The following is a 24,720-nucleotide window of genomic DNA, read 5'->3' on the forward strand; positions in this document are numbered from 1 at the left end:
ATATATTCAACAATGTGTAACTTGCACTTAGAAACAGGAGAAGAGTCTCCAGTTTCTTTTAGAGCTATTTATTTTCATTCATTGGCTTAATAGTCTAAGTGTAAAACTTCATAAAGTTGTGATCTAAATTTGATAAGTAAAGAGAAATGTGGAAATAACTGTTTTTTTCCAAAAAAAGGGGAAAAATGTAGAAGAAGTTAATGAGTAATACTATACCAAAAAATGGTGTGAGGGTCTCAGAGACCAAAAAATGGTGTGACGGTCTCAGAGACTACGTGTTGTGACAAGGGCAAAGATGATGGCTGAATTCAGTGACAGAGCAGGAAAGCAGGATTGCAGTAGACTCAGGCCAGAATAGTTCATTAACTACTCAATTCTTTACAAAATTAATAAATAAAAATGTCTGGGAGGTGGGAAAGTCCATAAACTCCCTATGAAGTATTGAAGCATTAACAAATTTTAGCTGTAAATCAGTAAATCTGTAAGCCTATGAAAAGCAATCTGTGTATGTGCTATTGTTCTTTCCTAGGGATGGTGTTCCATATTGCGAAACGGACTATCATGCAAAGTTTGGGATCAGATGTGACAATTGTGAAAAGTATATCACAGGCAGAGTGCTTGAGGTAAGGAGAACCTGTCATTCAAAACTATCTCAGAGTGTACGGAGAGACTTGTTCTTTTTAGTGTAGTTGTATGCTTACAAGTGAGTGTTAATGCAACAGTTTAATGTTACTTTATGGAGTACTGGGAACTTCTGTAATTCTGTTTTTTTTCTTCTGTTAATGATTTTGTAATACACGAACTCCCTAAATGGATGTTTATGGTCTGGAGAATGTTCAGGTAGCAGAAGTAATAAGTGAATGGGTTATTGGGCACATTTTGATACTTATGCTAAATTCCTTTGCAATTTCTGCTTTTTTATTTTGTTTTATGTTCCAAAAGGCTAGGATGAAGCTGTTTTAAAACTAAAATGAATCATTTGAAATGTATTTTTGCACCCAGGAATTAATATATCCTTTTGATCTTAATAGAATTTATCTTTGCATCTAATTGTATTGTTATCCTGTGTTCAATGATTATCCAGTTTTACTTTTTGCCTTTTCCTGTATTTTGTGAAGCCTTAGCAATAGTTAGGAAGAGGTTCCCCAGATCACTCAGTTCACTTCTTTCTCTTCCTCAGTTAAGAAAGCCTGGAGAGGTCCTAAAGGACTTCTATCAGAGAAAGATCGGATGGGAGTCATATGAAGACTTAACTATCCAAGTGGTGGACACTTACAGCTAGGTAGGAACTGAGAAGCAACTAGAAGGAAACAAGAGTCCATGCTAGATGGCATGATACAATGTTAGGGTTAGGCATGGGAGGCTTTTCTGTTGTCAGATGTTTTTACAGACGTCTCTGAAAGCTGGTGTCTTAAGAGTGTGAAGGCAGCTTTCTCAAGCGGGAGAGGCACAACAGAAGAAAACATGTAAAAAATATCAGAAATGTCAGATGTGGCCAGTGGAAGCTGCTATAAGTTTTCAGAGATGCCAGCCTTTGACAGTGAAAGAAAGGCGGTAAGAGAGGGTGGGCTTTGGAGGTGAAGCCAATTAACTTAGATTCAGTGCAATAAGGGAGACAGCTGAATGGAGAGGCAAGAGGGTCATGGTCAAAGCTATAGAAAATTAGAGGTGCATTTTTTCACAGCAGGCTACAGGGAGTGATTAAGACTGAAGAAGAACAGAAGCTCCATTTTCTGTACTGGCTCTTTTGGCTTCACAATATTGTGTTTTTCTGTCCTGTTCTTGCCTTATCTGTCCTAAAATACGTTTTTATTTGGTCATATTTTACCCACAGTATGGCTAAACAATAGCATGGGGGTTGAAGTGGTTAAGAGTTGGGTCCTTACTGGCTCTGTGGATGATGAAAGCTAAAAAAAAAAAGACAAAAAGATTTGCACAGTAACAGTACTGAATTGGATTTGTGGGACCTGGGGGCACATGTGTCTATACCTGTTTCTTCTAACTGCTTGGTGAGAGCATACTGAATAGGAGAGATCTTTGTTTTCGTTATAAATGGACCAGCAACAAACTTGAGAAAAGCTGTAGTAGGAATTTTACCATGACTGGTTGCATATGTCTTTGTAGTTCTAAGTGATGTTTTTCATTAGTGCATGTATACGTCCACCTCCTCTCCCCTTCCCCAGTGTTATTTTGATGACAGTGATTTTCTTTTCTTTGGTACTGGTGCAGGCTGGGAGCAACTTTGATTGAAGTCTGTGGCATTTAGCTGTGGAAAAAACACTGATGCAAGATTCTGAAACCTTTTTTAGCAAAAGACGAAGAGAAAGGACTTTCACAATTTGTAAAAGCACAGCAGGGTCAGATAGTGTCACTGACAGGCAGGAAAGCTAGGCTGAAGTTAGTATGAAGCAGGCAATGGGTTTGAACAGCTACAAAGTTATTTAGTGTCTGGAGGCTTGTTACAATAACCTGGAAACTTTATGGTGTATAATCTTCTTTCCATAAGATTGTATAAAGCAATTTTAGTTTGTGTACAACAGAACTGATGAAGCCTGAACACAAGTGCTTGTGCTGTGTCCTAGCATTCCACTGTCACAGTAGGTCCTGCTCCTCATGACATCTCCCAAAATACCTGCTCCCATCCCCTCTGCTTCCCAATGAAGTATCTCAAGACCTTTCTTTACATTCCCACTGCCTGTTTATATGGTCAGGGGATGACACTCTGCATGGTGATCAGCCTGTGATTTCCATGAGCCTTTTGACTTCTTTAATGGGTCACTTTAATGGCCATTGAGTTTCAGTGCTGGCCATGGAGAGCAATCAGGTGAGGAGGTAGTGCACACCTCATTTCATTAGGAAGATAGACTAAAAGTCATGACCTAAGCAAGCAGATTTGAAAGAACGCAGAGACCATTATCTGTAGCTAACGTAGTTAAGTCATTTGTTGTTTGTCTGCAGCAGATGGACTTGTTCAGAAGGCTTGCAATTGAGGCTGATCTCTTCTGTCTGTCTGGTATCAAGCTCAGTGTGTGTTTGTCGCTTGTTGATATGCTTGTAATTCTCCTGGTCATGAAGACAGAAAGAAAGTAAAAAGTAGCCATACCTGTTTTTCATTAGAGGATGTATTTTTTGTGGAAGTGTCTGGAATCCTGACGCATTTTTCAAAACTTCAATTTTTACCATCTTGAAAATAATCTGGAGATACACAGAAATAATAGGGCAAATTGCTATTAAATTGGGAGAAAATCTTAACAGCAGTGCTTATTAGGCAGAGGAATAGTTTCCCAAGGGAGCTGCTGGAAGCTATCACTTAGTGTTAAAATGAGATTGGACAAGACACTGGAAAATCTACGTTAGGGAACAGTCCTGCAGTGACAAAGGGAGGCACTATATGAGCTAACAGGATTTTTTCCATCTCTGATCTCTGTGATAATGTCAGGAGGACAGCTGCTTCCATGATTATTGTGTGCCCAGATTTTATAATATTATCTCCCTTTCCAACACTTGTTCATTTTAAGTGTTTATTCAGCTGAGGAGGAAGGAGAAGGCAGTTAGTGTGAGTTACTGATAACTTATAAAAATATAGCTGGTTTTGTAGGTTGCCAACCAAATACAGTGATGATTTACTTAAATTCATCCTTCAGTCCGGTTTATTAGGGCCAGATTCATACCATGTAGTAAATGAGCTTAAACCCAGGATAACTCTGTTTAGAATTCCTTTCTTGTTTCTTTCTTCCCTTCCAGTCCACCTTGGCTTGGCCCCAGTCTCCCAGGGAACTTGTACTGGAAATGGTACAAAAGGGGCTGAGCAGCTAATTTACGGAGACCATAAATTCTTCTTTTGCTTTCAAAGGCAACGGTTTTGCTGTTCTTTTGTAAAACCCCTGCCCACCAGTGCTTTTATGGGCAAGGTTCACTTTGCTCAGGAAGCATACAGAGCACTGTTCAGTGCAGCGTCAGTCCTCTCCTAGAAATTGCTGTGTTTTATCCCTGACCATACATGTTGATAAACCTGCCAACTTAAATGGGGATCAAGAGGTGTCTGGAGTTTATAGTTTGACTAAAAATGCTGTGTGACTGAAAACCTTCAGGGAGAAAAAGGTTTCTTTTTAGTGCTTATGCTGTAGCTCTGTTGCCAATCCAGTAATAGCTAAAACCAGGCAATAACACAGAATATAAACCCATTTTAAAATAACAAGCTGTTGATTTTTATAACCAGCCATCTCCCTTTTGTCATGTTGCAATCTATTTGTCTGTGTTTGGCACTAAAAATACTTTTTCCTCTCTTTCTCTATCACAAGCACTTATTTATTAATTAAAATCTGAGCTTGCGCTAATGAGCATGTCATAAAAAAAGACATAATAAGTGTTCTTGCCTTTTTTTTCTAAAAATATACTGTATTTCACATTCTAATTCAGAGCCTGATACAAATCCTTTTCAATCAGGAAAACCCTTCCCATTTATTTCATGATTTTTAATCAGCCTTCTAGCTGTCTTTTGCTCAGAGGAAGCAGGGGTGGGTTGCCTACCTCCTAGTCCTTCCCCCACAACAGGCTGTGCAGAGGCTTGGAAGGCTGTTGAGGTGTGTGGAGGAGCTGTGCGACTCCTGCTGGTGCCCTCTCCTGGGGAACATGCCTGTGTTTCCTTAACATCCAGTATTTAGAAACTTTAATTCAGTTCTGGCACCTCTATTTTAAAATAGTCTGTGCATAGTTACTAAATCTTTGGGTACAGTTTGATTTTAGCTTTTTTGATCTTCTCCCTTTTAATCGATGAAGTCTAAAGATAATTTATGGAGAACAACCTTAGTTTCTCACAACTTTCATTTTTGAAAAACTGAATGAACCAAATTCTCCTCTGCTTGTAAATCATAGAATAATTTGAGGTGGAAGGGGTCTTCAAAGGTCATCTAGTCCAAATCCCCTGCAATGAGCAGGGACATCTTCAACTAGATCAGGTAGTCCAGAACCACATTCAGCCTGGCCTTAAATGTCTTCAGGGATGATGAATCCATCACCTCTTTGGGCAACCTGTGCCTGTTTTTCAGCGCCATCATTGTAAAAGACTTTTTCCTCACATCCAGCCTGAATCTCCCCTCCTAGTTAAAAACCATTACCCCTCAAAAAAATAAAGTCAGCCCCAGGCTCTTCTGGTGATGCTGTTGGACATTCTCGCCATATATTGCTAGCTGGAACCACCTTCTGTCAGTGTGCATGAGCACTGTACACCAGATGATGTCTCATTACCACCTTGTGCAGTTGGAGTAACCTCTTCCACTGTTTCTAAAGTACTTTCTCTGGTATATCTTGCACGGAGTGTGGGTTTTTTCCTGTGGTTTCATTGATACTGACACCCCATAGCAAGATGTGAGCTGGGGGGTGTTTCCCTTTATCTGCTGTTTCAGCTGATGATTTCCTACGTTGTTAAAGGAAGCTTTCTTACCCAAAGAAAACCTTCTGAGGTGTTTTGATGGCAAATGCAGTATATGCTGTAAGGGGATCAACTGTGATTGTTTGGATAGGCAACTGCAGCCCAGCAATTGCAAGGCTGAGCTGCCTGACAGAACGCCTCTATGACCAGCTATACTGGTAGCTATGAACAAGCTAGATCTCCACTGCTACTAGCCATTGTTCTGCATTTCATGTGAATAAAAGTTGACAGTGGAGCACACTGGAAGTTATGCTTTTGGAAAGGTCTTTTTGTCTTTATTTATATGAAACCCAACTGCTTCTGTAAGCAGTGAGGGGTATTTTCAGTACTTGATTATACTTCTGTCTACAACTTTCCTATGATTTCCACCTACATGGCTGTGGTGTAAATGTGTTTTACAAGTGCTGGTTTCACTTATTAAACATAAGGATGGGTTCCATTGCTGTGTTTGATGTCCTGACATGGCATCATGGCACTCAGTATATGTGGAGGAAGAACGGTTTGACATATTTATGGATTATTAGTATGTGTAAATGTCTAGCAAAGTATAATCAATAAATCTTTCAAAAATCTATTAGTCACGAGTGTATGCTACGTTAAAATAAAGGAACAAACGCAATAGGCATTAGGCAGGAATGAGACTAGAAATGACAATAATGTATATGTCAAATGCCATTTATAACTCAGTGACTTATTAATTAAAAATTAAATTTTTTGTATGTGTGTTTTGCTTTGCCCTAGGGTAAGCCACTTTTGTTTGTAGCCACATCCACTTTGTAAATCAATTGCCTTTCCCTTTATGAAAGTCTCAGTATAGCAGAGAGACGAGACTAATTCTTTATAGCAGGGTGTACCAGTTTCTGCCTGCAGTGTGGAAGAATGGTTCATTCTGAAATGTCTGTTACCCTGCTGTTTCACTAACAACAAAACCTAGTGATGTGTGAAAAGTACTTGAGCAGCAGCTTATAATGCAGTCATTAATACTGAAACATGCAATAAAAGCAGCTCCGTCTGTAAGAGCGAAGGGTTTCCTGTAGCATGGGCAGCCGTGTGAGGGTTGTCAGTGCAGCAGAAGGATCCAAGTGTCAGTGCTAGTCTTCAGTTAGAAACTGCTCTCTACACCAGTTTTTCTCCTGTCATGAGAGAAGAAGGAAAGAGACGCATCTAAATAGATCGGCATTAGCTCTTGCAAAAGGAAACCCTCTAAGGTAGGAAACATTAACTAGCACTTTTGATGCATAGTGTTCGCTGAGATGCAAGGCATTTTGCAGCTTGAGAACAGTCTCTGTTTCAGTGCTGCTTGCATTCATCTGGGGCTGCTGGTTTGCAAAGGCAGGTTGATCATCAATGCAGAGTATCTGAACTTGGCTGAGTAAGTGTTAATCGACAGTTGACTTAGACTTTCTGCTTTAAAACAAGCATCATTAAAAGTACTGTCAACAAGCATATAAATGGCAATGCAAATGTTTTTGACCTTAGATTTTAGCCTTTTCTGTAGTACAGTTATATTGTTTTAGATACATTCCTCTTATCTTTATCCCACCCTCATCCTTTCCTTCTCCAGAAAGATGTAGAACTATACCTCTGTATATTTATTACCTGAACTATTAAAAACAATCAGGAAAAAAGAGTGCATATTGAAAGAAACTGTTTGCACAGCTTTTACCCTATAAGTCAGTTTTTATGTTTATTGAAGAACAGCACTGAGTAGCATTTGGTGATATGTTAAGCCTGTTATATTTTTACCAAACTAAGGGATTCTGCAAACTGTTTCTGAATAATACAAACAAGAAGTTCAGATTTGAACTTCTGGTTAATAGAGAAGAAAGAATGACTGTTGCAGCGCTTGTGGGGTTTTTTGTTTCAGTTGCTTGCTTGCTTTTCTGTTGAGGATTTCTCTCATATGTATGGAAGAAGTCCCCAGTAGTGCTGCTGTGCATTTGTGCCTGTGTGGGTCTGCATGTGTTAGGGTTTTCTTGCAGAGTTAGACTCTTGAGCCAGACAGATCAGTGAAGGGTGTCCACTGCCTTCTCAAATTATACAAAAAAATAATACCAGTTACCTATCTTAAACTATCTCAATTAATTAATTAAAGCATCAAAGCAGTGGTTCTCACGGTCACCTTGATACCTCCTGAGCCTCAGACACAAACAGCTTACAGTATGTCTGTTACAATGCCTCTCTAAGCAGTGTGTTGCTGTGGTGATGCATTATTGTTACTATTTGCCAGCATTTGAATATTTTGACAATGTAAATGTTGCACTTTTTGGATGTCTTCAGTTCCTCATCCCATTGCTCTGTATAATTTAATTTCTGGTGATCTGACACACACCCAGGGTATATTGTTGTGAGCAAAGCCGCTGCTTTGCAGTGCCCTGTACCTACCAACCCACAATACAGCCAACAGCACAGGTGCCTCCTCCAGCTCTCTTCTGAACCATGACAGTGGTGCAGCAGTAAGTGCACTTAGTGACCATTGCCTTTGTTTGGAAGATATCTCCAGAATGCTCTTGCCCATGTGACAACAGTTCAGTGTGTCTGCAGTAGCAGAAAAGCAGTTTTATTTCTTGTATCTTTAAGAGTTTTCGTCATGCCAGTCTTCAGAATTTTTTGTGCTTCTTCATATTTCTTTTTCCACCCTCAAAGTAAGAACTTCTGAATAGTACCTTGAACTTGAAATGTTTGGATGAGTCTGAAAGTAGCAACTTTCTACTTCCAGGAAGGACTATTAATATCAGTTCTGCATAAGACAGCAGCATTTCTAGATCCAGCTAAATTTGGGGATCCTAAATATCAGGCCTTATTCAGGCACAGAATGAGAGACAGCTTCTGTCCTTGGATATTTGCAGCTTGGATCACTACAACCAGTGCTGTCTTCATCTGATAAATCATGCTTTCTCTCCTGGGCTGTTCAGTGTTGGGTTGCAACTTCATTCCTCCTGTCTAAAATGGGTGGGCTAATGCACAGCTGCAAAGTTGAAGATAAAGGAGAATATGTCTGCAAGTCATCTTTCTCCTTCTGCACTCCCTTTCCCCTGTCAAGAGATGGCAGACGTGAGAGCCAGCTGCAGCTTGTCTTGGCCTGTAAGAGTGTTTTAAGGAGTGGAAGAGGCAAGTGGGAAAGAAGGAAGTAGATTGTTGAGCAAATGGAAAACAAAACCCTCTTCCAGTCTCAGTGGGTGGCAAGAAAAATTTGCAGAGCTGAGAAGAAAAAGACAAAAATGGCAGATCGCTCATTGCATAAAAAATCCAACTGAGTGCAGAATCAGTGATTTTAGGCATAACAGACTGTTTTGGTTTGCAAGATCAGGTACAGGATTCTGTAGAAAAAGCACGCTGTTGGCCTTTTCCAACTTTTGCCTGACTCTGCAGCAGGGCTGAATTTGCTCCTGAGTCAGAACTTGTTTGCAGATGTTACAGAATGGAATTACAGCTATAACAGTACTGAATTTTCTTTCTGTTCCTTCTTTTTCTCAGTTATTCCCTTTAGGATTTTAATGTGTTTGTGGTTTTTTTGGGTTTTGGGGTTTTCTTTATTTCTTCCACAAGCATTAGGAAATTTTCTCAGAGAGCCCAGTTACTATCGCTCCAAGATAAATGTCCCTGTTGGTACATTTGATCTGCAGTTTATACCTGGAAGAATAAAGAGTGTGTGGGAGGCAGTAAAAAATGACTCAGATGTGGGTGGGAAGTCTCAAGGCTCTGCAAAGTACAGAGGGATGAGCCAGAACCAAGACAATATGAAATAACTGTACATGCAAGGCGGCTGAAGCTCTAAGTAATGCTGCAGGTGCATGTGTTGAACATTCACATGATTGTTTCTTGGCATCTAGTAAGATGATAAATGAATCCAGTATGGAGAAGATGAGGAGAATGATTAATTCAAAACATTACATTTACACTGGTGTAAACCCTATTGAATATGGTTCATTTGCCCTGGCACGCTGCTGAAGTGACTCAATGGTGAGTCAGGTCTACTGTGACTAAGGGAATTAGTAGAAGTTTTCCTCCACATAATTGTCTCTTTATCCCCTGGGTCTCACACTTTTCTCTCCTCAGTACTGTTGTTTTAACATAAGCAGTAAATATTTTGCCAAATACCTCTGCCTTGATCATGTTGCCTATCCCTTCATACCCAGTAGATAACATGACAGCTGTTTACTAACTTAACCATTATCGTATACAACTGCTACTGAGTACTGAGTAATCCTTCAAGTTCTTCTGTAATATACGCAAAATGCTGGCTTTGCTAGAAACATGGTGCAGATTTTATGTAGTTACACTTAAGTCTGGTAACTGAGCAGAGTATTTTACTTCAAGCAAAAAAGGTCATCTGATTTTCTGAATATCATCACTCTAATTTGAAAATACCCTGTAGAACACAGTTTGTGGAGCCAGTATAGTCCACATAATATGCCACTGTGTGGATGCAATGGCAGAGTTATGAGCGTGTAAGAATAACTAAGCACTGGAGCGATCTTCTCGGAGATCATGGAATCCTTGGTGTTTTTCAGTATCCCACAGGACACATTCCTGAGCAGACTGATCTGATTGAATATCAGCCCTGCTCTGAGCAGGAGGTTGGATTAGATGACCTCCTGAGGTCCTTCCCAACCTGAATTATTCCATCATTCTGCGTGAACTTGCGCAGCTCCTGACTTTAAACTGAATTGTATTTCTGCTATTAGCTGTATTGTGAAGTGCACTTGAGGAAATCACAGTGCGTTCGAATGAATGAATGGATGAGAAGGTGTATGTGAATGAAAATCATTCAGGAAATATTTATCATCTTATTGAAGTTTTAAACTTCTACCCATCAGAACAGTACTTAAGTATTTTTCCCCTTCCCATCCCAAATAATAACTCCCTTCCGCTTAGCAGCAGTTGAGTCCTGGGTCTTTCATAAGAGCTTAAGAGCTTTAGTCCTTCATTTCAGGGTGAGAAGCTGCCTGGTTGAAAGGCTTATTGATTCTCAGCAGGTTTTTGCTTTATTCTGTTTCCTCTTGCTTGAAGAGGTGGTTGGTTGGTGATGACCCAGTTCTCCAACAGATTTGTTCTGTGCAGAAAGCTTTTGACTAAGAATGCACAGGCTTCTGTGGGCTTTGTTTCTGGGTCATGCAACTACACCATGCCTTGGTATACCAGCAGGCTCAGTGTTTTGTAGCCTGACTTCCATTATCTTTGTTCAGGATAAGATATAGTTAGGACTTCATTTGGAGATTTTACTGTATGAGGAAGGCAGGATTTGGACCTGTCTTAATAAGCAGTCAGTGGTAGTAACACACTCTTGTACCCTTAAAATGGAAAATATGCTTTGATATGATTGAATCATTGCAGCAGTGTAACCTTTTCTCACTTCCACATGCTGTTTACTCCCAGCAGTACAAGATGTCAGTTACCACAGTGCATTTTGATAACAAGATAATTTTTTTAAAGGTAAGAGTACTGAAATCTTCATTCTCAGGAAAGGAACCAAATAGTTATGACTTTATTTAACACATTAAATGATTTTGTCTACTTTTTTTCCTCCTTTATTAGCTACTTTACTGACTGATGCAGTGAGATAGGATGCACTTAGACTGTTGAGAGACTCATTAGAAATCTTGAGCCTTCCTTCCAGGGCTCAGCTTGCACTTTGAGCTTTAGGCTGCTCTGGTTCAATCCCTCATGTGTCAATTCATAAGCAGTTGTCACTCATCAACTGCAGTAAAAAAATTACATCAGTCACCCTCTTAGCAACAGCATGAGAGGCCAGAAGAGCAATGTCATTGTGATAGAGTTACAATTTTTATACATATCATCTTTTATAGATTCTATCCCTTCATCAGTTACAGCAGCCACAGCTACAGAATGAGCAGAGGTTTTTGCTGAGCTGTCTGCAATAATGTAGTATCTTTTTCCTGAGTGATGACAGCTAATTTAAAATCCAACCTTAACTAGTTAAGGTTGTTCCTTTCAGCATTAATTACTCTGGTTTTGCTAGCATTGCATGTTTCTCAGACATGGTGTTTATACTGCTCATCAGATTTATAATGCCCCTTACTGTCTTCAAATTGTGCTTTAAACAATGTGATTAGTATTTGTCACATCAGGTTCATTCTTCTTTTGTCTAGTTCAAGCATTGAAGTCATGAGAAATTAGAAAAGGTGGTTTTATGCACTTTGTTGTAGAATTTCCTGGTTCTAAGTGAAGGATGGCTGTACTTGTACTGTGGGACAGGTAACGACACTACAGTGGCCCCCATGCTTACGGCAAGGACTGCAGGGAGGTCCTCAGTTCCACTGGGAGAATATTTCTCATGTTGACCCAGCCCAGAAGGTTCTGCCTGCTGTACAGAGAAGATTTACCATTCAAAGCGGCCCTCAAAGGGAAGGAAGTAATTCATAATACTTTGTCTCAGAGTGTTAAGGACTGTTTAGACTCCGCTTTTAAACTACACACCAAGACTTTGACTAGGTGGTTGTGAAAGGCTAGTATAGTCACTTGAAGAGAAATTAAACTGTTGGTGGTGTACTGTGTTGCTAAGGACATGCTTTGCTATTCAAGTTTGAGGAAATCGCAGTTGAGAATTAATCTTTAAATTGATCTTCATAATAATACTGTTGTCACATCTGGATGCCGGTGCACAAAGACCTGGTGGAGTCTCGAAGCAAATGTAAGATATTAAGAAGGTTTCTTACAATCTACCACTTGAACCTAAAAGATCTCCCAGAGATGAATAGCGATTCTTCTGTGCTAAGTGTGTGGTGATATTTTATTAAACACTGAGACAACAATCTGTCAAACTAAGCTTTCAAACTGTGGAAAGAAAAAGTAACCATATGGTTAGGAATTTGTTTGCTGCGTTAAATTCTCTCACATCAATATAACCAAGAAAAGGAAAAATAACAAGGCCATTATTACAACAAAACTGAAAACATAAAACAGTTGCTGCCATAAATTTATAAAATTTCTGTGTTCTGCTGGACCTTGTTCCCTGGACCCTCCTGTTCATCTAGGAGGTGAAGCCCCTGAAATAGTCTGAAGAGAGAGGGGAGAGGAGCACTAATGAAAGCCTCTGTGGTGTGTACCCAGGGGAGGTTGTGATTCACGTCCAGACCCAACACACCCAGGTCTTAGGTCTGAATATAATTTATGGTATCTAATCTGGGTAACTGTATAAACATATCAGGGAATATTATTAGTTAATCCCTGCATTGAGTCTCTAGCCTCAGGTTCATCACCTCTTATTTAGAAAGATGGTGCAGTCTATGTTAAATACTGTGATATGTTAAATAAAGTGATGCAGAGTGCTATGTCTTGTCTTCTGTGCTTTGGTTAGAAGAGCAAAATTAAAAACAATTAGAACAGGGGAACAAAACCCATTTGGCAGCGCTTAGAGTTATATGAAAAGTTTGAGTATCTCCCATTTTAATTCAGGGGTAATTATTCAAAATCCATTGGAGTTATCCTGGGGTGAGCATCAGCAAAAGGGATCACTACACTGTCCCCCTCGGATTTTTCTGTTATTGTATGTAAGTTGTAAAAGAGGTCTTTCTGTGCCATTCTACATCTTGCTGATATTAGCTACTGTATGGAGTGAATTAAAATTATGTATTTGGTTGTAGTGTTAAATTTTGGGAAATATATTTTATTCTGTGATGTATCCAGGTTCTGATATATCAGAACGCATCTGTTCTGACAGTTTATTTCAGCAAAAGAGCAATCAAATTCCCCCAGAAAGTGTTAGCCTGGAAACTGTATCAGCTGTGATAAATCAATTGAATTATTGAGGTGATGCATTGCATTAACATTGCTTGTGCAGTGCAAACCTTCCAAGGGAAATGATATTTCTTTTCAGATTGATATTCCAAACCTGTGTTTGTCTGGTGATGGTTAAATACCCTTCTGTGCTTAAACACCTGCACTCAGGCAAGCAATTTTAAACTCAAGGTTTAAGCCCAGTAGTAATACTTCATGGTCTGATGCTTTAAGGTGTTGATGCAGTAGTGACCATCTTGCACGTCTAAAGCTGCAGAAATCACTCAGCAGTCCGTACAAATGGCACCATAACAAAAAGAGTGAACTGGAAGAAAGCTGTTTTGAAAATGGCAATCCTGGTGTGATGTGTCACTCTTCCTTAGTGCTGATTTAAAATGCAGCAACAGGTTTCAGGGGTGAATCAAGTTAACACTGATGAAGTAAGCCCAGACATTCTATAACCAAAATTTACCATATTCCTCTGTTTGATACTGCGAACAGCAAAATATCTTCCAGACACAGATGATACACTTCAGTATAAATACCTCTGAAAGTTTTGACGGTCAATAAAAAAGAGTAACAGATGTCATCCCTGTAGTAACATTGTTAAATTTCTAGAAGGAGAATGTACATATTTACACACTGAAGACAGTGGGGCAATCAATACTTAATAGTAATTTCTTAAAGGCACATACAATCCTAGAAGCATTTTTAACTTTTTTTCAGATAAGCAGGTTGTGAGACATTCTACATGGATCGAAATTTGCTTATTTTTAACTCCAGGAGAATTTCTGTTGAAGTCAGATTTAACTTAAACTTTAAGTTAAACTTGGTTTAACTTAGCTGTAAGTTTTAGAGTTACTTGATCACCTGGCTTTTGTTGATAATAGAAGTGGCATTGACTTTAATCTACCTAAACCATGGCCATCCTATCTAGCACAGAATAGTGTGAGATCAGAAGAGGAAGAAGATGCCAACCTTTCAGTTATATAGGGATTTTGGAGAGTGAGGGCTGTGGGAGCATGCACAAGAGCCAGCTTTGGGCTGTTGAACTCTGTTTTGTGGTTGTCATCTGAAAGATGGGGTAGGGGTGAAGTTAGGAGGGGCTGGCCTGCATTGTTCATTTAGAAAAGCACTGAATGCCGTTTTTGTCACTGGCTGTCGCCAACACTGCCTTGCGATGCTGCTGTCCTCGCCTGTGGGAACCAGAGCTAACAAGTTTACCCACAGTCAGCCATAGAACTGAATTTTGGCCAAGCTACCAAAATTGAGCTTTGCATAAATCCCTTGATCCAATCATCGGTTTTGTCTGATAATCCTTTGAGGTTAACTTCAGCCTTGTCTGTGTGACATGTTCTGACATAGGCAAACCCTTGCTCCTTTGTAGCAGGTAGATGTCTCCTCTTGAGAAACACATAGAGGTCAGTGGTGAGACAGTTTAAATTAATGGAGTTACAAGGTAATTTGAAATTTGAATTTATGAAAATTGATGAGTTGCTAAGGTGTTCTGAGCAAATTTAGGCCTCAATCCTATTCTCATTCTAGTCACTGAAAATGGTGGTATTAAGTTATGTGGACTAATCTCAGAACGACTGACAAAGCTCTGGCTTGTCTGTGCAAGGGACTTAGTGCACAGTACCCAGAAGTGTCAGCTCTGAACTTACAGACCTGTAGTCACACCAGACACACTCCTCATGGAAACCCTTTAGTATACATTAGCTGCAAGACACTTTCAAAGCATCTATGAGCATTCCTTCCAGAAGGTGGTTCTTGCTGTACATTGAGATTCTTCTATGTTCAGTGGGGTCATGAGGAACGTAGAGTTTGGCTGCAAATCTGTGCTCAAGGTTATGTCCTCCCAACTTCCTTGCTCAGGTGAGTCCTAAGTTGCCTTGCACTTGGTGCACACAATGGTTGTTTACAGGGAGTATGTGTTTGCTATATAAAATTGTTTCCATTCTGTAAATTCAGAGATTTAACTATTGCACATTAAATTTTGCTTTCGCGTGGGCAAGACCATTATTTCATTTTATGTCATGAATTGCCTGTAACAAAAAATTGGCATTGTGTTTGTAGGAGATTGTTGAATTACTTGACATTAACTGATTTACTCTAATTAGTCATATTCTAGAGGATGAGAGAAAAACTCTTCATAGTGAAGACACTAAATTGATCAGTATACTTAATCATCTGTACCTTTTTTCCCAAACAGGCAGGAGAAAAACATTATCACCCAACGTGTGCACGATGTGTCAGGTGCAATCAGATGTTTGCAGAAGGAGAAGAAATGTATCTTCAAGGTAAAAACAAAACCAAACAGAAACCCAAAATGCAAAACACACTTGGCAGCATGGCCCTCTTGCCCATACTCGTTAGCATGGCTGAGCTCTTTTGTGCATATCCTCATTTCATAGCTACCAAAGAAAGTGAACAATGCAACGGAAAAACAAAACCAAACCATTTCTTCTTACTCACCTACTACTTCTTTCTCAGTTAAAATCCAATAGCAAGTGTGAATCACAGAAGGATGAGTGGTAACAGTTATTTCCTGCAGATGAAGGGGAAGTACTTGACAGTGAAGATTATTAAAATGTTCCATTTACTGAAAAAATGCAGTGTTTTTCTGCAGTGATAAATAGTCCAGATGAAAGTTAACATGCATGTGGGACATCAGGTTCCCTAAGGCTGCTGTTGCAGTTCTAAGACCAGTCCTGTACTCATCGCCCATTTGGGTATGATGAGAAAATCTGAAGGTCCTTACCTGAATTCCCCTCAGTCAGACCTAAGTGTCCTCAGAGAGTGGAGAAGAGGATGCCATGGAGCTGAAGCCCTTAGCACAGAATGTGTCTATACCTTACACAGCCATAAACTTGCACGGGAGAAATTCAATTTCTTGTCATGGAATTTCAGTGGTAGTGGACAAGGGCTTGCATTCAATTCATTTAATGTGGGGAAAAAAGTTAGTTAACATAGGTATGAGATAAAATCTATACTTTATATGCAGCAACTTTTAGCTGTACTAAACTGATAAAATCCTTGTCTGTGCTCATGAATTCTCCCTTGGGAGCCAGAAAATGCTGTGGTTCTTCCAATTGCAAAGTAGTTTAGCAGTACTAAAGTCCCATGGGAAATCAGTGCTTTAAAAAAGATACTGAACTACAATTTGGTTCTAGATTTCAAACTCTTTGAAACTGGGTTGCAAAGGAATCTCCTTTTTAAGTTCAGTTTGTTGTAATGGTGGATATTTGTTAGGTTTTGTGCTGCTTTTTAGTTCAAATAACCACAAAGTATGCTCAGGTCCTGTTAATTTGGACTCTTCTTAATCACTTTATTTTCTGATGCATGAAACATTATTACCAACTTACTATCAAATACTTTTTATCTTCACATGAAGAGCAGTTTCCATTTAACTTAATGAAAGATCTGTGATTAGGTATTTGGGCTACCTTACCTGATGTGTTAGATAAAAAATGTTGAGGCCCAGGATTTTATAACTTGTTCTTCATCCTCTTAATAAACTACTGTAAAGTTCCTTCAGGTGTTGCGTATTCCTTAGAAATTGAGTCATCAGTGGTCATCCATCAGATGACTTTTGTTTGAAAGGGCCCTTGTTCTTCTGTGTGAAAATGTTTCCCAATTTTGCTTGACCACAGGTAAGAGTAATTAAGAAAAAAGTTGATCTGAATACTTCTTAATACCATTGGGAAGATTTACATCAACCTATGAAGCAGCTGGGACAGATGCTGTCAGTGGGCAAAGTCGGACCTACTCGCAATTGGAAGATAAATTAGCATTGAATTTAAAGGTGCTATAAAGATATTTCTTTAGCGGTTCAGGCCCAAAAAACTTCAGAAACTTAGTAAACATAATCTATCTGGTCTGTACTTATAGGTAATATCTCACTGCGTGAGTCTGGGTTCATCTGGGTTATTTTTGTGAAAGAAATTCTAACGATCTCCATTTGTCTTCTGGGAAATAGTTTTTCTGTTTCTATCTTGTTTCCAAAATCCACTGGTTAGAAAACTATCAAACTGCTGTGAAAACAAAGCATTTCCAATAACTCCTCTTGGTGCTCTCCACCCAGTATAAACATTAAATATTTAAACACAAAGGTTCTCAACTTCCCATTTAGTCAAGCAGAAATTGCAATACACTCACGTTATTTAACTGTGTGGAAGCTTTGGTTTGTAGCTTGTCTGAGCTCAGACTGACATAAATGTAAGGGTTCCTCTTTGCTATTAAAGCTCACAAATGATTCTTTTATATAGTTACATTCCACTTCAATTGAATTCTGAGTATTTAACATTGTGTTCAGCTTTTGAAAAGATTATTTTTTTTTTCCTTTTTGTTAATACAAAGCTATAAAGTTTCTTTCTCACACATAATGTTTACTTTCATCTCTGGAATTCATAATCCTCTCTTCTGTAATTACATGAAGTAGAGAATTGGTTCATTCTGTATTTCCTGCTTCCTCCAAGATGGATAGTCCCCTCAATGTATTCAGTTCTCTAGTATTTGACTTATGAGAGACAAACATATAGGAAGTGCAAGATCAGTACAGTGAGTAATTCAGAAAGACTGGATTTTCAGCTAGTGTTAAATTCTGCTTCATCCCATCCGAGTGTGCTACTTACTATGACTTGGGCCAGACTATTACAAGATTATGTATTATAAGAGAATGTGTAATTCTGACTACACACATAGAAAAAGAAAAACTTACCATGGTGGTGGAACAGGTTTTCCAGAGATGCTGTGGGTTCTGCATCCTGGGAGATATATAAAATCCAACTGGGCACAGCACTGAGCTGCCTGCTATAATGGGACCTGCTCTGAACAAGAGGTTGGGCTGGAAGAGCTCCAAAGATCCCATATCACACTTCTTAGGACTTGGGTGTAGATACTGATCTCACATATTGAAGTACATGTAGCTTTCTGAAGTGCACCGAGTGTTTAAAATGTATCTGATTAAGCTTACTGATATTGAGAAGTTGTCAGTTTTAGCTTTGAAAGTATCCATGAAATGGTGATGGGATTGGAATTAGTATGCTGTGATTTATAGAACCTTATAGTCAGGTTTAATGATGTTCTTACTTTAATCCTTTTAAGGTTCTTATTGGGCAACAGAATTAAGCAGAACTTTAAATTTATTTTCCAGGTACATCCATTTGGCATCCAGTTTGTAGACAGGCTGCAAAGGCTGAAGAAAAAAACAAGGTAAAAATACTGTATATAATACCTGTTGTTATTCCATTATCACGTTATTCTCTGTCCCTTTTTTTCCAGTGGGCATGGAGGGCTGGCTTTTTAATTTTTTCACTACTGTAATTTTAAATTTTAGATTACAAAAATCTAGTAGGTTAATGTAATAATTTAATATAAATAGTCTGCTTTTACTTAGTGATTAAAGCTACAGCTTCAGGGGAATGGTGACCTATGAGCTGTATGAATAAGCTGAATAAGGAAAAATGTGAAAAATATGAATAAGAAAAAAAAAGTTAATTTTTAACTTCTGTCTTATTATGATGTGATCAGTTCATGACCTCTTCCTTTTTTATGTGGCTCTGCACTTAAAAGATCAGAGGACTTTCTCTTTATTTTTTTTATCAACAACAAAAAATCTCCTTGGAATTTCTTTTTTATTATTTGTTTGTAACATGTTGGCAAGCCAGCCCCAACTTAATTTAATCTCTGGCTTTAAGTACCTCCTTAGTTGGATGATTTGTGCATCTGTCTATGTGCAAGGGGAAAAGGGGGGAGTTCTGGCAACCTTAATAATTACAAGGTTAGCAGATGAATAAGCTGCCCCTAGGAAATGAAGAATTAATCTGTAGCTGGGGAAATGATCCCTCTGAATTGGTGGGGCTGAGATACGACAATCTCATTTAATGCAGAGGCCAAGTATGAGGTTTTTCAGTTCTGATGTTCTCTGATGCTCCAAGTGGTACGTGTGGTACCCTTGTTCAAAAAAGCTCTGCTTTGATTCATCCAGGCTTGGACAGAAGGCACACGGAGCAAGTCAGAACAGCAGGAAGCAGCAGCTATAAAAAGAGTGTTTACAAATCTGGTGTTTTAGCAAGTGCAACTTTGACTAAATTACAGTTTTGAAAAAAAATTTGGTTTGGGCTTTACCCCAAAGGATCTTGGCTATATCTTTTGTACCCATGTGTATGGGAAGCGATTGCTCTGCTATTCTTCATGGCGAGCTCCGAATATCAAATATGTAGTGTTTCAGTAGGAAATGTATTGGTTTAATGTATATTTAAAATAATGCAATGTATATATAAAATGTATAGTTTAAATTATAAAAATACTTTGTGTTGTTGATTCAGCCTGGTACTATTAAGCAGTATTTCAGACTTCCTAAAGATTTTATTCTAGCTGAGTAGCTGAAATTGTAAGGCTAAAACCCCATGTAATCTATTGAAATTATAGTAGTTTTCCAATTCCCTCCTTTAAAGAAAGACCACAGACAAGGTTGTACTGGGTTCCTACTTAGCTGCCTTTTCCTCACAATGGCAAAGAAAGTGCACTTGTAAGATACTGTGACTGACTCATTTGTCTGAGTACTGGAGAGTTTGCCCCTTCCCCAGCAGAGAGGAAGATATCTGTATCTGCAAGTCAGTGGGAGTTTTGCCTGAGTGGGGGGAAAAAAAGCTGGAATGGAACTCGAAGCATTTTCCCAAGTCTAGTCATTTTCCCTTCTCTTTGTTTTTCTTCGTCCTTTTTGGTCTTTACACTTATTATTCAAAGAATAAACCAAGAAGACAGAATGGTATTTCAGAGAGGGTACTTACACACTTTTCAAGCTAACTTGTAAAGCTGGGAATGGGATATACTGGTTGAGAAATTTTCTGGTCAACCTTTGCAGTTTGTTTTTAAAGTTATCTTTCTATATATTTATGTACATACATGCACAGCATGTAGTTAAAGTAGGTGACAAAGGCAGAAAGAGTAAGTGGCAGTACAGTTCGAAACTTTGGAGATGGAGTGCAAGTGTGAAAGAAGATGTGAAAGAGAGTGACAGCAAAAAGAAAAGTCAAGAGAGAGTGAGATTATAAGCAGAAGAAATAAAGCTGGAAAAGACAGAAAAAAATCAAATTAGCAAGAGAAAGAATAAGTATTATCAAAAGGCATAAAAGAAAAATAAGTGGAGGAAGAATAAAAATGCGTAGTACAGAGAAAAGAACTGAAGAGAGGCAATGGTGTGAACTGAGATGTGAGTTTTTATTGCAAAATCTAGATTATGTGCAGCAAGCATAGACTGGGAATGCTAAAAGGGCTAATAGATTGGGTAGAGAAAAAAGAGCATGTGCAAGCTGTGGAATGAGTGGCTTTTAATCACTGGGAGGAGAAATAGGAAAAACTGTGGGAGTACCTGTATAGCATGAATCACAGAATCAATCTGCAGAAATATCTTAATAAGGTGAGACTTGGATTGCACAAGTAAGAAAGTCGTAGAACCATAGAATTGTTAGGGTTGGAAAGGACCTTAAGATCATCCAGTTCCAGCCCCCTGCCATGGCCAGGCACACCTCACACTAGACCATGTCACCCAAGGCTCTGTCCAACCTGGCCTTGAACACAGCCAGGGATGGAGAGCATTTACCACTTCTTTGGGCAACCCATGCCAGTGTTTCACCACCCTCACAGTAAAGAACTTCTTTCTTATATCCAACCTGAACTTCCCCCTGTTTAAGTTTTAACCCATTACCCCTTGTGCTATCACTGCAGTCCTTGCTAAGAGTCCCTCTCCAGCATCCCTGTAGGCCTTCTTAAAATCAAGATGGCACCTCCATGTTGAGGAAAGATTATTAAAAAACTCCAGGAATTCATGAAGAGTTATTAAATATATTTAGCCATTCAGCCAGGTATTTTATGTGTTTTAAGGGCATGCTACACTCTAATCTTAAAACATACTCCACTGATCCACGTGACACAGAAAGAAGCTCTGAAGCTTTATCTTGGGAATCCCAGTGTTTATTCAGAAATGACATATGACTTCAACAGGGTTTAAAACACTGGAATCATGCAGTTTGCTTTAGGTTTGGTTCTCTTTCCTCCACTGCATTAGGCCTCCTGTCGAAACATCATGAAAGAAAAGTGTGGCTTCTACATGACAGCTGTGCATTTCATGTCATTTACACAAGTTTTGGAAAACTGCAGTGTGTTTTAACTATGCAGAAGAGCAGGGCAATTACACTGTCTGTGTTAAATGATCATCTCAACAGCAACCACAAGTATTTTGTCAGATAATACTCTTTATTTCCATGCTTGTCCCTTTGGACTTTCTGAGTGTGTATAGAGCCTCAGACAATTGAAAACGAGAGGGAGAAAATTCCAAAACCCCATTCAGGCATGCCAAAACAATTAAACTGGTTATTTTTTTATATGGGTAAGTGCCTCCACATATTGTCTCAGATAGCCACGGGGCTATTTGGGCTAAAGAAGGTCAGTGGAAGGATAGTTGTGATCATTTAGTTTGTTTGCTCTGCTAACACAATACAGTACAGATAATATTCACATGTTGCTTCTCAAAGCAAGTAAATACTTCAAATAGAGACTGGAGCAGTAGGAAGGATGCAACCTGACAGCTTAATACTTCTAAAAGCCTTTTAAAGGTTTGAACAGTTGTAACCTCTAGGTAAGAAGCGTCAGCCTTTCATGAGGCAGTAAATGATGGTCATTCTGAGTACATGGGAAAACATGTACTTTTTGCAGTCAGGGGTAGTTTTTCCCATAGATGGGAAAGAGTGTTTACCCAGAACTGATATAGCTGGGTAAAATAGGGTGTAAACTTATTGATTTCATGGTAAGATCTTTTTAATCTTCAATTATGAGTGTCAGATCTGTTCACTCATGGCTAATATCATCGCATCTCATAACCCTTTAAATAACAGCCCTTGTTATTTAAAAGTAATTATATTTTTCATCATAGAGGATGATGCAAAAAGAAAGCAATAAAAGTCTGTCATTCTAAATGCCAGAATGATTGAAAACAGAGCAAAACCAGTTGACTATTAAAATCAACCTGGTAGTTCTACAATCAGAGAGGGGAAAGCCAACCTATTAGGTGATTCGGATGCCCTGCATAATGTTGTTCTCTTTCCTCTGAGTGAATGGCACAGTAGTGTGACACTTCCCAGAAGCAATGTAGATTGGTTTGACAGTATAACCTTAGAGTAAAAACGCTGCCACTGTATCATCTTGTAACTTGACCTGTCCTTGATAGTGCCCAAGGGCTGTCCTGGCAGCCCAGAAATGCTCCAGGCCATTTCATTCTGAAGGGAGGAGAAAAGAAAGTGATATGTTAAGTAATTTTTGCATTTTAAAAAAAGTTGATTGACTAAAAGCATTCTGTTTTTAACTCCTTGGTATGCCTGCGTGTTTTGAGCTTGCTGAAATAAACCAGTTTTAAGTGATAAAGTGAAATTTCTTGCATACTCCTTTTGAAGTAACAGTTACATTTACTCTGTCTTTTCTCTATTTCTTTTCTGGTTCGCTTCTCTTCTCCTGCCATAGGAAACGAGGACTTCCTCTGAGAGCATTATTTCTGTACCTGCTTCAAGTACGTCAGGTTCCCCAAGCCGTGTGATCTATGTGAGTATTTCACAGTGAAATTCAGTCTGTGGGATGTGGAAAACCCTGTGCTTCCTCCTACATTTAACACATTGTGTAGAAAATTGGTGTCTCCAAACCACTGCAGCTGGTGACTCCTCTAAAATAGAATTTACTTTCTCACGTTTAAAATATTTGAATACTGCATTTGCCATAACAGAATTCTGGCAGTTTCCTCTTGGTTTTTGTAGTGTATTTATAGCATTTATATTACAACTGGAACTGGCTTATACCAAAGCATGCAAAATACCACAGTGCTTTCTAAAGAGAAAAGTTTAAGTAAACAGTACAGCCCACAGGTAGATTACAAGCTTAGATTTGAATACAACTTGTCTAAATCAAGCTTATGAAAGCACTCGTGTGTGATTGCAGGACTGAGGCCTTGACAAATGCCAGTCTGTAACCTCAGAGGACCTTTGATGCGTTTATGGATTTAAGAAGTCCTAGCTCCGGAAAGCTCATAGAGAGAATTTAAAACAACAAGTATGATAAAAGCTTATGCAGGGTATTTTTTTCAATACCAGGTGTACCTTGATTGTCATAATTGCTGTAGCTAATGGTCATGGCCAAATCCCCAGGGTAAAAAATCCCCAAATCCGTACAGGTAAAAAATATCCACAGGTGTGGCACAATCTGTACAAAGATCTCCTGGAGAGCTTTAGTCTTGCCAGAGCTATTCTTTATCCTGTCCAAGGATCCCTCAGGTAGGCAGGTTATTCTCAACTGGATACCATATGCAGAGGAGATTGCTGGAGATAAAGCTGACTGCCAGAGAGCTTATTCTGACAAAGATTCAGGGCTTTTATCTACTACAGTAAGACAAGGAAAAAGTGCCTTGCAGCCAAATGTGTCTTTTTCCTTAAAGTAAAAGTTATTTTGGATACAATCTAAACTTCATGAAAGTAAGACGGAACGCGAAGTGGAGGAGCTGCCCCTTATGTAAATGCTCGTTGGTGTTTTTGAGTTCTCCTTCTAGTAGAGCTCCATGCTGGTGGATTCCAGTCATATATTCCCAGTGAAAAAACAGTCGCCTCTAATACTTTAAAGACAAATCATTGTGCTTACATTGTCATGTGAGCACTTTCTTTGACCAGATGGTCTCTATCTCTCCAGCCATGCACCACTTCATTGTTTTCATAAGCATGAACATTCTTCTAAGATTTATGTTTTTAACTGACATTTATCTAACTATTGGATAGTAGTGTTCTTCTTGATGTTTGTGATTACAGCTTTAAATATGCTTCACTGGCAGCTAAAAGTCAAGGACAAACCTCCAGTCTCTTTTTTTGGGTATTTTTTTTTAAGGGGGAGGGAACAGAGTGGGGGGATTTTTTTTAAAGGATATCGTTAAATCAGCACACAGCTCTAATGTTTGTTGCTTTAATATACTTTAGAGGCAGCTGAGACTGCGAAAAAATAAAGTTGTCTAGCAAATATGAGTCAATTAGGAAAAAAGATTCCCCAGAGGCGTGCAAGTTCTTGCTGTATCTGTCTCCTCTCTGACTGCTTAATTGTCAAAGCTGTGAGATTGATTAAATCTTATTTTGGCTTTCACGATCAGGAAAGTAAAAAGAATTAAAAACATGTTACTTGGCTTCTATGTTATCAAAATGATTCTTTGGCTATCTTTTGCATCTGTTTTCTATTACAGGAGTGTAATGACTTACATACATGATCAAGATTTAACTTGAGTGCTTTCTGATTGTTTTAACCAAACCTAAATTCATGCTACCACTGAGAGGAAGGTCACACATATGTGGCCCTGTCCCTCCCTGGCCATGTCTTCATGTCTCCTCTTTGATGCTAGTACTGGTGGGTACACAGAGGTATGATCAGTCAGATTTGAGACCAGATTCAGCTGAAAAAATAAAGGAGGAAAAACCTCCAGCCAACCAAAGAGGCAAAAAAAGACCCAGCCGTCTGCATGTCCTGTG

General features: G+C 38.9%; 1 protein-coding gene across 19 annotated transcripts in view; it reads left to right on the top strand.

The window, feature by feature from the left end:
- Positions 1–24,720, top strand: part of ABLIM2 (actin binding LIM protein family member 2) — a 134,843-nt gene that overhangs the window by 65,845 nt on the left and 44,278 nt on the right. For all 19 annotated transcript variants that reach the window (XM_062638765.1, XM_062638767.1, XM_062638770.1 and 16 more), the window contains exons 6-9: positions 530–623; positions 15,384–15,471; positions 18,327–18,385; positions 22,691–22,768. In XM_062638765.1, coding sequence (XP_062494749.1) covers positions 530–623; positions 15,384–15,471; positions 18,327–18,385; positions 22,691–22,768 — 319 coding nt within the window. The remainder of the gene's footprint in view (positions 1–529; positions 624–15,383; positions 15,472–18,326; positions 18,386–22,690; positions 22,769–24,720) is intronic.

Source organism: Pezoporus occidentalis, unplaced genomic scaffold (genome assembly GCF_034315485.1).
Source record: "Pezoporus occidentalis ecotype Australia unplaced genomic scaffold, CSIRO_AGI_Poc_V1 ctg58, whole genome shotgun sequence".
Taxonomy (NCBI): Eukaryota; Metazoa; Chordata; class Aves; order Psittaciformes; family Psittacidae; genus Pezoporus; species Pezoporus occidentalis.